This window comes from Macrobrachium rosenbergii, chromosome 8, assembly GCF_040412425.1.
Source record: "Macrobrachium rosenbergii isolate ZJJX-2024 chromosome 8, ASM4041242v1, whole genome shotgun sequence".
Taxonomy (NCBI): Eukaryota; Metazoa; Arthropoda; class Malacostraca; order Decapoda; family Palaemonidae; genus Macrobrachium; species Macrobrachium rosenbergii.
This window is the reverse complement of record NC_089748.1, coordinates 45,630,592-45,644,390: the sequence shown is the minus strand read 5'-3', so window position 1 is coordinate 45,644,390 and position 13,799 is coordinate 45,630,592. Positions and strand designations below refer to the sequence as shown.

At 34.2% G+C, this 13,799-nt stretch overlaps 1 protein-coding gene across 1 annotated transcript in view; it reads right to left on the bottom strand.

Moving 5' to 3' along the window:
* Positions 1 to 13,799, bottom strand: part of LOC136840787 (leucine-rich repeat-containing protein 40-like) — a 28,883-nt gene continuing 15,084 nt past the window's right edge. Inside the window, 8 exon segments of the mRNA XM_067107680.1 lie at positions 1 to 5,342; positions 5,925 to 6,110; positions 6,638 to 6,826; positions 7,799 to 8,000; positions 8,285 to 8,442; positions 11,445 to 11,587; positions 12,891 to 13,063; positions 13,459 to 13,582. Of these exon segments, the coding sequence (XP_066963781.1) occupies positions 5,234 to 5,342; positions 5,925 to 6,110; positions 6,638 to 6,826; positions 7,799 to 8,000; positions 8,285 to 8,442; positions 11,445 to 11,587; positions 12,891 to 13,063; positions 13,459 to 13,582 (1,284 nt within the window). The 3' untranslated portion in view covers positions 1 to 5,233.

Below are 13,799 nucleotides of genomic sequence, written 5' to 3'. Positions count from 1 at the left end.
TTACCTTCACAGAGTTTATTCCCACTTTTACAAACAAGTTAAAACATACATACCTAATCGAAATTGCCGGCATGCATCATTTTCACTCAAAGTACAAAGGTGAAACAGAACAGCTGTAATGGATTCTATAAAAAATAATTGAATTTGCACACCTTGAATTTTACACTTTTGTTTTACATGATCCTACAAGACTTATAAAACTTATACCGAAACCCTAAAACTTCATCATAAAATATATAATGTGAAAAAAGCTTTAATGTACACTAATACAGTTAACTGTGTTACTAAGCACATGCCCAGGAAGTATTTTCATGCAAGTATGCAGGTAAAACACTCTGATATCTAAAACACCATGTGCAAGACTAATTAGTGTTAACCTTATCTAAAAAAAAAAAAATACAAAAATAAATGTAGTTGGACAAGATATACTTTTAAATTTCACAGACACATAACTCTTACTTCTATTAAAAGCCTTAATGCTTGGTTAAGGTGGACAAATCAAATGTCAAAAACCTTGTTTATATGAGACATTAATTAACATAATTAATGGGAGACCCAGGTCTCATCTGCTGAAAGCCTTGATTTTTTATTCTATCTACTAACTTGAAACATGATTGGGGAAAGAGATAATGTTTTTTCTTCCTTATGTTGTAATTTTCATCCATGTCCTTTGGTACTATCATTTTGTTTTAGGAATAAAATTCTTTACTCCTACTATGATGTTAATACTAGAAATTAGAAAACTATACTGTATACCTTAATTTTTGTCCCCAAAACAAATTCTGTGACCATTTCATTTTTTAGTGCTTTCAGCCCTAACATACAAATTTCAAATAATAAGTGCATTATTCTTATGAAATTAATATGGTAATATGACAAGTTTAAAGCTTCAAAAATATCTGTAAAAATCATTGGTTTACAAAATATAAATTAGCAATATTGTCATCATCCTTCAAAACTGCAAAAAAGTATAAATTGTAATTACACTCCAAGATAAAGGTGAGTACAGTATATAAAATTCGAGACTAAAAAGAATCTAAAAAGTGAACATTAAAATATAAACTTTACAAATTACAAAAAGTGGAAATTAACAAAAAATACATCACTGGAGATACACTAGCCCCTCTGACTGCAGTGATAGTTCTGAAGGTCGGCAGCTAATCATCTTCAGCAATCACCAGCTGCCACAGTTACCCTCTAGTTGACGAGTCAGTACTTCTGAGTCATTCAAAGTAGGCTTTTTGTCACGTACATCCACAAGGTGCTGATGCAGTCTTGATATTGCGTTGGACTTTTATTCACCTCATAAGGCTTGTTGCTGTGTGGCAAATGTAGCTTATACTGAGGGCTTAGATGCCTCTCTGAACGTTAAACTTCCATACCACGCTGGCCTTAAGAATTTGGGTACCTGGGGGTGGTGGTGTTCTTCAACACCAAGGGCAGCTGTAAGTTAAGGTGGCTGAAGACTCAGCATTACTCTCTTAAAGGATACCTTCGATATTACTTCACAGGTGCTGATTTTACGAAGGGCATCTGTTTCCTGTCTAAAGGCTATACCATAGATAACTTTGTGCTAATTATAGCTTTGCTGTTCACTGTAGTGTTTTGGGCCTGTTTGTGCATTCCCCCATTTTCCTCATGAAACCCTCAGTGACGTCACTGGGATATCTGCTGTTGATCAACATCTGACTTTTCCCCTGAAGTGGGAGAAGGTCTTCCTGATGCAGGTGCCAATGACAGACCTGTAAATCTAGACTGTCTCCCCTTGCCTTAAGGCAGTGGTCAACATTTGTAAATTTTTTGAAGACCTAAGTGACACGCTGGGTCAAATTTTGCCTTAAGGCAATGGTCAACATTTGTAGATTTTTTGAAGACTGAAGTGACATGCTGGGTTCAAGTTTTCTCCAAAGATAAAATCCAGGAAAGAAAGGGTCTTGTCTTACTGAATTAATCTATAAGGTTTCTGCAAGCCTCTTTGGTTCATTAGCTGTCTGGTTACTTAAAGACTCCAACACAGAGTCTTGGCATGGTTCCAAGCAAAATTCTACTATAAAAACGTGTGGAATTGGCTCATCTGTAGAAGATGCAGCTATGGGGGACTCTAGAGCAGTTCCCAGCATGCCTCAGGCTTGATGCTGGTGATGAATCACCCTTTCTTGGCATCTCAGTAAATAAGTACTGTACCACAGTTGCAAAATCTCCTGCTTAGACTAAAGCAATAGCAGGCAAACTTGAAGCATCTTGGACAGCAACAAAGAGTGGCTTGGAAAAATTATCGCAGAAAAAACCCTCACATCAAGAGTGGAAAAAAAATAATAGAGAAAAGTCAATAATTAAACCACAAATATTACCATAGCTGGAAGTCTGAGAAACAATATCATGTAACAGTAAAGCACACAAACAAATAAATGAAGTGGGTTGACAGTCAGAAGCTGCTGGATCTATGAACACATGAAGCACCCCTCCATGGCTTTTTTTTTTATCTTTTTTTAATCAGAGTACTCGTCTGGAAACAATCATAGCATAAACAATAGGCATTATAAATAGCAGGTTTGCTGTATGAAAATGATTAGGCATTATAAATAGTAAGCTTGCTGTATGAAAATGATGAGGTTAAAAGGAACAAATGCTTGCATGATAACAGAGTAATAATTCTGTGGAAACAATAAGCCAAAATATCTACGAAAATGGAAGCTTTCTTACCTATAGATGATTTTCTTTTTAGCCAGAAATAAAATGCCTAGGGCCCATGATGATCACAAGTGTAGGCTAATTATATGTCATTGAGTTAGTGGTGACACTATTATTGTAAATGTATTTACCAAGACCAAAGACCAATGACTCACATTTGGGCACTTCCAAACGTTTTCACAAAAGGATCTGTTCTTCAATAAGTAGAGAAAACTGGAGTGAAGTAAAGTATGAGAGTTGATCAACTATGTCACAAGTTCAAAAGATTACATATAAGCTTACCAGCTGAACATAAAATCTCAATCAACAAATATCTGATGAAAATAACTGTCCAATATTTACAGAGAAACTGAGAACCCTACAATAACCCTGAAGCAACCACAATGAGGAAAGTGAAGATTATAAAAGAATGGAACGCTAGAAGAGCACTGACACACACTTCAGCTACTGATGAAACAAAGCCATGAAGTAAGAGCCTTTGACAGAAAAGGTGGACCTCACCCTAGTGAGCAAGGTCTCACCTATCATCTTACTACTGCTTTCCTCATTATTACAATTATTTGACATTTGTTTGCTCACCTTACCAAGCAACAAGGCTTCAATGCAGTTAAAGTAAGAGAATTTGAATTTTATATGAGCATATCTACAGGATAATTTCTGATACTCATAAAAAACATGCTCATACCCTAACAATAAAAACTACTGCTAAATAGCAATCTATAGACTATTTTCAAAAGGGGAAAACATGTTCATTGATAAACTGAGATCACAAAACAGAAAGACCAGTTAGTTCAAATAAGAGGAGGAGGATATTAGCACTTAATGGATGGTTAAAGTATTTAAGCTTCCAGTAGGTTAAAGGAGGCCTGAGGTGTTTCTCTCAGATTTTTTCAAAAAATATGAGTCTCAGAGTATACTCTAGATATATAAGCTTAAGGCATTATTTGTGTTTAGAGCAAACTTAGTACATAACTGAATTTCTTCACTGGCCAAACTTGGATATTCAAACCTAACTTTTCACACGAACAGAACAACAATTACACCATTGTTACATGTTTGCAATGTTCCATATCTGAAGACTCCAATTTTAAACAATGTTGCACAAAATTCTCAAGATAGTAACTGGCTGCTTCAATAACATAACTTAATCTATTTCAAGAACTGAAATAATTTATGTGAAACAATGAGAATAATTTCAATCCAATGAACAGATTTGTTGTCAGTAAAGTTTGAATACAATTAATCTATTTCCTTTAAAGGTGAATGAAATATGTACACAAATCTGTTTACTGACAATATTTCAACCCTATTCTAGTCATATCTTTACTAGTAACAAATATTCAATGACACAGACTGCAATGAAACACTAAAGATTTCTCCAATTCTGAAAATTTACACTGAACCTAAACCTAAATTAAAGAATAATAAACCTCTAACAAGTAACAGATTCAATTTCACTTGCCAAGAATCCTGAGAGCCTAGTTTCTCGTTAACATGTAACACAGCCAATCTGATATGCATCACTGACTCTGTCATTAGCTACTATATAAGAAAGCTAATGTTTTTCAATGAGCATTCTACTACCCTCGTTTCACAGCAAGAGCCAATGATATGAAGGGGAAAATTCTAATGAACACAGCATCTCCTTGGACTTTTTTTTGTTTAGGACCTGAGATGGAATTCCATTGGAAATCATTCCAAATTATCTCAATATCAAAACTAATCTAACTGCTCTAAATGATATATGGAACACCAAGGGTAAACTTAATGACAATTCAGTACAAATCTACTATGATACTGCATTAGTATGACTAGGATTAAAATACTAAATACTGTGCAGCACAACATACCACAAAACTATTGTCATGAACATTCTTCTCAATGTGAGTATGCTGGTTTTACTAATTCACTACTTTAAAATGCTTACTGAGTATTCTACTCTGTATCTATGCTACCTTCTGAAATACATTCACTAAACTTTTCTGACATTCATAGGAATACATTTACTTTAGTTGCCTACTGTTTATTAGAATACACTTACTAGATTTTTCCAAGAAATCATAACTTACTTCGTTAAAATACTTACTGTTAGATGCAACTCTCCACTATCTATTGTCTAAATCTAAAGGAATGCTAAGTCTTGGGGTTAAGTAGGAAATCCTCACAGTACAATATCACAGTATCTTCCCTTTTACTTACTATACTAAATATTTAGTGAGTGGCTTTATTCACTCAGGCCATGCTATATTATTACTGTATATAAGTAATTACACAAATTTAAATGAGAATACGAGAATTGATAAAATATGAGAATAAGCATAAGTACATTTATACTGTAAAATCACAGTCCATTCTGGCAACAACTGCTTATTCACACTGGAACTGTTAATTCTAAAGATCTGAAAAATCCACTTCTAAAAACTGTATTAGTGGCATAAGAAGAGCACATCTACATTAAGAATTGTGTTTAACAAATGCACCTCTAACTTCCTTGTTAAGTACAGAAAAATACAATGAATGAAATCCCAAATATTACAGATTTTCACTCATTCGTGATTCGAGATCGCAAGTAGTCGAGGATTTCCCTAGTTCCTTTGTCCAAGATGGCCCTCCTGGGAACACGGAATGGATTCCCATCTAACTGGAGATTTCTGAAATAGAATGCTCACCATTTAACATCCATACACACTGAAATATCAAATGTGACAAATACATTAGGGTTGCATAAATACATTTATAATCAGTCCATTTCCCTACAAGAAAATAACTTACAAAAAGCAACAGCTTACATAAATCATATGTGTTAAAGAAATACTGTCTATGAAACGACAGGTGGAGAATCCAGTGTCATGTACCTGCCAACAGTCACTCTGCATTATATTACTGTTCCATTTCATCCCCAAAAATTTGTACTAATTATATACTAAATTTAGCTAAAACTCGATTCAGCAATGACAGCAATGGGCTTGATGCAAAAATGAGAAGCATCTACATAAGCAACAGGCTTGTTTTATAAACCAAAGAAAATTAACAACCACCCTGCTATCTAGCTGATGAAAATCTGCTAACAACAGTACATGTTCCCTAGCTACCACCTAAGTTTGAAAACTAAGGGTTCACGATTAACTCATAGCAAAAAAAAAAAAGTCTACTAATAACACAAAAACTGGGTATCACTCGATGTTATCATTATCATTACATACCTACAGTAGTTTCATTGAACCACAACTTACTTGAGTTGAGTCATGTTTCCAAGTAATGGAGGAATGAAGTCTATACTATTGTTGTGAAGATCTAAAACAGCTATTCGTTCCAACTTTGAAAGGCCATCAACATACATAGTGGTAATTTTGTTATCTGCAGCCATTAATATTTCAAGCTGCTTCATTTCATATACACAAGCTGGAATCTGTTCAAACCTGAAAAATATTAGAAATGAGGGACACTCAAAATATATGTACTGTAATATTTTTCTAAAACCAAATACTGTATTCATAATTTTTATTCAAAACAAAACACAATGACAATTAGTTGTACCATAAACAGAACATTATCAAAGGACTTGCATGAGATGCAGAATGATTAAAAAACTTAGGTACAATGATACAATAACAAAGAATTGCAATTAAAATACTTGATAAGTACATATTCCTCATCAAACTCTGTGCATACAGTACTGTGTACAGTGCACTGGGGTAAATGTCACACTTTATTCTGAGTGTTCCCATCTTGCCAAAATGAACTTGAAGTAATTGACTTAGCAATCCCAAGGCACCATTTCTCCACTAATTTCAGGGTGCTAACTAAACTGACAAATGCCTGTTGAATTCACAGATGAAAGATGCAAGCTAAATTGTCCAATACTCGACATAAATCATAAATGTAAAGCACTTTAAATTTACTGGCACTTATTTTATTCAAGCAAAAACACCGAACAGTGATTTACCTGTTAGCACTTATATTGATTTCCCGCAAATGCAATAACTCAGCCAGATCTGTTGGAAGATCAGAGAGCTGATTTCCTTGGACATCAAGAAACTGGAGTCTTTGAAACTTCCCAAACCAAGAAGGAATCAATGTCAATCTGTTGTTGGGAAGCATGATTTCTGACACATGTCCAGACAACATTTCTAGCCTGTAAGTAAAAATGGAATATTTTGCTTGATTTTTTCACATTTAAAAAGATACCAAAATAAATTACAATTACTTGGCTTCAAAATGACACCAAAATAACATCCCATCATCAAGAGAAAATCCACAGAAAGTAGCAAAAGCTCAAAGCCGTAATATTATGCTCACAAAACCCGTTCTTCTGTGACGAGTGAAAACTAGAGCAATGCAAAAATGAAAGATGGACAGCTACATGGAAAGGGACAAAAGGAACAAACTGTAAATAAATGGTAGAAATTATTGCAGCTGGGATCTGATGAAAAATGTTCAACAGTCTGAAGTATGCTGCAAAAGGCACACTGCAGCAAATAACCACATACAGGTAATAATAAAACAGCCATAGAAGTAAAAAATAATCATCTCTCTCTTTCAATATCTTAGGCTACTTGAGAAAAACATGTAGAAACTTATCACTCACTTGTACAAACGTTTTATATTTTTGTTAGCCCTATACTGTGTTCCTGACAAAAATTCATCGTCAACAGCAAATTAAAAATCATGAAATCTTATTTGTTGATCTCTAAGAACGCTCTGGAAAATGAATGAATGTTCTGATGGTTATTTTTTCCAACTTAGAAAAAGAAATCTATAATAATCTAATAAAATCAAGTATTGATATACAAAAAAATTAAAGTTGTTTCATTGGCAGATGCCCCTCCAAGTTTTAATGTTGTCCATTATGATGAAGCTGAGATTGTAGAAGGATGAAACAATGGAAGTGACTAAAAGTGTGAAGAATGACAAGTTTATCATGGTCTCAACCAAGGACATTAGTACTGTATGTGCCTGGCAGGATTTTATAAACCACACATATTATTGCAGCAGGAACTTATCAAGTCCCTAAAGTGAGAAGGCTCCTTCTCCATGTTTACTATCAACTAGTTCATGAAATCCAAAATGATGGGTAATTACAGTCAATTTCTACAAGTAAGCTTACTTTTCTGGAACCTGAGTCAGAACATTTTTACTCAAGTCAATTGTTCGCACTCCTGCTTCAGAAGCATTGTCAATTAGCTTGTCTGGTATTTCTGATGCCTTTTCGTGATAGCTCATCGTCTGTGATGTTCGCATTTGGTACTTATCTGGGATTGCCTTCTCTTCCATCAAGAGATTGGTGTCAGCAGGGGAATTCTCAAAACCTAAAGCAATGAAAGAAACATATATTTTAGAAAAGTCTGCAAAGATACTTCAGTACAAGTAAATATTTCTGTTCAAACAATCAACAGCAGGTCATGACAAAAATGGCACTAGTTGAAAAAATTCACTGTAAAAGTTGCCAATACTTTCAAAACTTATTAAAATCACATTTGCATATGGAAAAGGCATGATTATCAAAGGTCTTTATAAGCATTCAAAACCACTAACTCAACTCTGCATACAGAAGGGCATGCTCATCAAATGTGTTTATATACTTTTAACACACCAGGAAATGTATTCACTGGAGCTGAGACTCTTGATCTTAAATACTTCAGTAACTGAACTGTTCCTCGTTGAACGATATCTCGTCTTATAAGTCTTAGAGGATTTCCCTCTAATGGCACAGATTTCAAGTGAGGTAGCAGACCGAGATGATAAGGTAATCTGTAAGAGCAAATAATCATTAACTTACCATACTTCAATTTGTGAATGATAAAGACACTATTGCTTTCTTAAGTTCCTTGACCAGTTACCAAAACATCTCAAATCAATGAGTCAATTATTGAGGTAATTTTTTTATTTCAAAAGGTTTCATGAGGGATTTTAATCAAAATTACATGGAAAAGATAAAAGAAAGACTTGAGATATCAAAATCTTTAACTGTTAAGGGGTGTAAAAAAGTTAAAAACTGGGAGTATTCTTCTCATGCAAAAAGACACGTTCAAAGACCATTATTGGATATTTAATTCTCAAATGAGTACTTGGTAAAATACTACTTGGTTTGTTAACATTTTTGTTATGGAATCTAAGTATCAGAATTTATTCAAACACAAATTACATCACACCTACATGTTTAGCAGTAAATTATTCAGCATTATGAGAAACTATAACATAAAACAATGGTAACTGTAAAAATATATGTTCAAAAATGTAAAGTTGTGCACAAAAGTGTTTTTCACTTTGATGCAAACCTGAGAAAAAATAAGGGAAAACATTCTCAGACAAATGACTATGCTACTGCATATATGGGGAAAACTTTTTAAAATATTTTTATTTCTGATATCAACAAACTACATTTCCTTGTCTTCTATGCCAAGTTAAATAGGGAGATTTAGCAGCAATCTGCTGGTTATAACAAGTGAAATGTTAGTTAGAAGAAATATACTCCCTGAAAATATCTCAAGTCAGTTCCTCTGTACATGAGATGATCCTAGCTCTTGATCTGAGTGTAGCTAGGGCCAGTCTATTAGCATGTCTCAAGTCCCACCACTGATGTGGGAAGGTAAAAAGGTTCCCTCTAATGACCTACTTGAATAATTATGAGGTCAAAAGCAAGGACTTCAGTCCATGAGTTGGAAAAGCTAATGTATCACTTAAAGAGTTGTCGTATTATGGTGTCCCAAAGGAATGAAAAGGAACTGCTTACTAACTGTAGGCACTTTTCATTATACCCATTTCTCCAGTGCTGCTTCAATGGAGACAAGTTACAATTTTGACCGCTGTTCTTAACATCCCTTCCCTTCTGGGATCCAAAACTTGCTTATATCTTTCTGGAATCCTTGAGAAAAAACCTCTAATTAGGATGACAAGGACCTACATTCCATCTCCAGTTTGTCTCCCATGCAAACACCTGCTTGAATTAGATCACTAATCCTGACCAATTAAAATAAAAAGATAGGTCTTACTTATATTTATCATATCCTGAACAGTTTTTCATATAAGATTCCAGGCCTAACTGCTTTCCATTTGTCAAGGTGAATAGTTGGGCCTATTATGTGAAAACCTGTGCACTGGTCTGTGCTGACGGTCCTTATTCAGTCTGCTTCATGACCAGGTCCACTTTGAACCTGCCCTGAAAAACCACAGAACCCCAACCTGATGATGTTGGGATCTCACCAGTCCAACTCAGTCTGGTTTGCCTGCTTGCCTGACTGCCTGCCTCCAAAGAACAGAAGCAGCAGGCAAAATTAACACAAAAAAGGCCAAATCAATTCCTACGAATCAATCGCCAGAAAACATGATTTATGTTTAGTTTACACACCAAGAGAATGTAACCTTACCCCTGTGAGCAATCCTTGACTCTGCACCTAAGAAAATTGTTGGTGCTGCCTACCTCACCTGCATTAATAAGCAGATGTAAAATAAATAAACAAATAGAGTTCAAAAACGTAACAGACTGGCAAGCATATATATTCATGAACAAACCTAAGTACAGGAGTAAAAAAATAACAAAGAAAGAAACTTGCAATCAGCACAATTATAGTACAGTACTATAGGCCATAGGACAATTAAAGGCCAAGTCACATCTGCCCACTTCAAGCAAAAACAAAATAACCTCCCATTTTCCAAAAACACTACAAATACATCCATACGCAAAGGTAACATTTGATAAAGACATCAACTGAATAACAAAAGAAAAAAATACAATCAAATAACCAAATCTTGACTTTGATGAATGATAAGAGTGAACAAAATTATGACTGTACCAGAGACAATAAGAAACAAGGTCAGGTGAAGCACAGTTATCATGCATACTTTCCAGATACCCTACTTCATAATCACTGTTTCACTCATCATGATAAGCACCACTCTCTCACATAGTCTGCCATACAGAACAAAAGTAAAAGTAATCAGTCTGTAATCCATACAAACAGTAGTGTAATTAAAAGCTGAAGTCAGAGATATAATAATTAATTTACAAACAGATTTAGTGTCGGATACCAGTTGTAATTCAGTACACAACTAAAATTAAAAAAGGGTTAACATGCTTGAAGATGAAAATATTACAATATAAAATACGAAAGTAAGCATATAAATATTTAATCTTTTTAAAATAAGTTACTTCAACCTTTGACTATAATACCAAAGGTAAAGCACAAGGTTTGTATTACAGATACAGTATTGATAAATGTAATACTGTAGTGAACAGATCCTCCTCTAGCTTTGGTAGTTATACTAATAATAAGTGAATATTGTATGTATATACTGTAACTAATGATTGCAAGGCCAAGTCCATGGACATGTAATGTTATACAACAGTACAATACAAAATAAAAGATTCTGAATTACTATTTTGTGAGCGATTTTCACTATGGATGTACCTTATACATGATCAACCACTGTCTGTTTATCTTATTAATTACTATCAGGCAGCCTCTTTAAATTGAAGCTTAATGGCCAAAAATAACTATGGTTTGCATTCATGTCCAAACATATTCTAACAAATAACTAAAATGTGGTTTGTATTTATAGGCAAACACATTCTAGATCTATTTTGCCTTAAATAGAGCAAAGGAAAAAATGTTATAATAAATGTATTTATAAAGCTCATGTGTATAAAAAATTACAAAAACATCAACTGGAAAATTTCAAAACTTTTATAGACTTCAAAAGTTGTCTAGAGGGGACCAAGTTAGAATGAAACAGGAGAGCATGAATATACTCACGTGGACAGGTTATTATTTGTGACGTCAAGACGTTCCAAACCCTGAAGAAGTGTTATCTGATCTGGGAGATTATCAAGCTGGTTATCCCTGAGGTCAAGGACACTGATACTAGTCAAGTAGTTCAACTGATCTGGTTCTATTTCCTGTAGAAATTACAAGAGAGCTTTATATTTTACCAACATCTAATTTCTTTTACTACTATTTTATCTAAAAAATAAAAAGCAAGTTTTGACACAGGAAAAACTTATTTTTGGAAGCCGCTGTGAGTCCCGAGGGGAGTTACACTCTCATGGTCTCCCAGGGCTCTTTTTGAGAACGAACAGCAGCTACGCTATCAAAAAGCATGATTGTTTAAATCCACCCAGCACCCAATGATGACAATGCACTTCACAAGACCTAATCCTTCGGGCCAGCCCTAGGACAGCTGTCAATCAGCTCAGTGGTCTGGTAAAACTAAGGTATACTTAACTGAAGAGATAGATATACCTTGCTTCTTTCAGGTTCATTTACTGGAGCATAGCATATGGGAAAGATATGAATTACTACACAGAATAGAAATAAGTTTTACATGTGCTTTCCTTCATGTTCAAACATGCTCTTTATACAACTGCTAACTTACTAGAAGTACCATAACTGTTAGCTTGAACGATGCATCTACCTATAAAACATACTCGTTTCACAGACTAAATGTACGGAAAAAAAAACTTGGTACATTTAGTACATCATACTACAATAAATAATTCTTAACACAAATGCTAGTACTGTATATAAAAGAAAAAAAAAGGAATTATTCATAAATACAAACAATACATTTAAAGGCAGAATGCAAATAATATGATTAGAAAATTTAGAAACTAACTAAATCTTATTCTGACTGACTCTTATGCTTAATACTGCACATCTGAAGGTTCAGTGAAACTAGGTGCATTAATTGATGGAAGCTCAATTAATTCAATGTTGTGTAAGCTATGAATAAAATGGGACATTATAATTTACAAAAATACAATCAGAAACAAAACCTCCCAGTGATGACTTCTGTATGAGAGACAAGGTGGGAAAGAGAAAAAGTCTCAGTGAGTGTTGTTGTCTGCTCTTTCAGATTAAGTATTGCATAACTACACCAGCATTATTCTTTCTTCCGACACTGATGCTCATTATTACCTAAAGCTTGTTGTGTATGCACAACACAGCTGGACAGTATTTTTACAACTGTCATAAATGTGAAAAGTTGCAAAACAAGATGGTTACTGTGTGAAGAAAAATATACCAAAAATTGCAACACCATACTGTACTGATAATATCACAAGCAACACAAACTGAATATTTCTTTTATTATATGGAAAACAGCTAACTGTACATCTCAACAATCACAGTGATGGTTTACATCATGTGAGAATGTATAAAAATGAAGAAGGAAAACAGTAAAAAAAAGTTTTTAACTCTCACCTTAATGAAGTTATTTCCTAAATGAAGTTCCTTGAGAGACACACAGTTGTTTAATGCAGGGATTACTTGGATGGCATTGTGACGGGCATACAGCTGCTCTAACTTCCGCAGGTTACCCAGAGACTCGGGTAGAGCTGTCAACTGATTATTGTTTAGATCAAGCTGGGCAAGGCCTGCAAAAAATTGTGTACAAATATTTAGAACAAATCTTATGCATCGTAAACAAACCAATTATTCAATGAGTCTTGTTCAGCAGTTCTTTTAAAGTGTGTGATCTGCCACATTTTTTGTAAAATGAAGATTCTGCTATCCTGAAAGAAACGGAAGTGGGTCATCTGCATATGGTTTTTTTATGTCAAAACAATATTCATGGGAAAAAAGGGAGGAACATATCCCTCTTAATCACAATTTTCCACTGAAAACGGTTTAGGTGACGCTTGAAATAAAACACATTATTTTATATTGCACGTATCGTATGTCTAACAACTAATGCTGACATACTATAATGTACAGAACAGCAAATATATACTGTTCAGTATATCAACCAACAAATCAACAACAGCCTTACCAAAGCAATCCCCAATTTCCACTGGGAGCTCCTTTATCTTATTTTCTGATGCATTCAGCTTACTAAGTCTCTGCAAGTATCCTATACTTAATGGCAACTCTGTGAGATCATTGTTAGATACATCCTGAAATGAAAATAGTACAGTGATTTACCTTGCATTTAAAGCTCACTCTGATGAATGAAAAGTAAATATCTTTATCAAACAACAAAATATGACAATTTTTAAAGCACAGTAATTTCCATTTTTCATATGTATAAAAAACCAAAGCCTTTCATATATGGAGTATCCTATATCACATAAGACAAATAAATTATGCATATTTTCATAGGAAAGGAGCAAA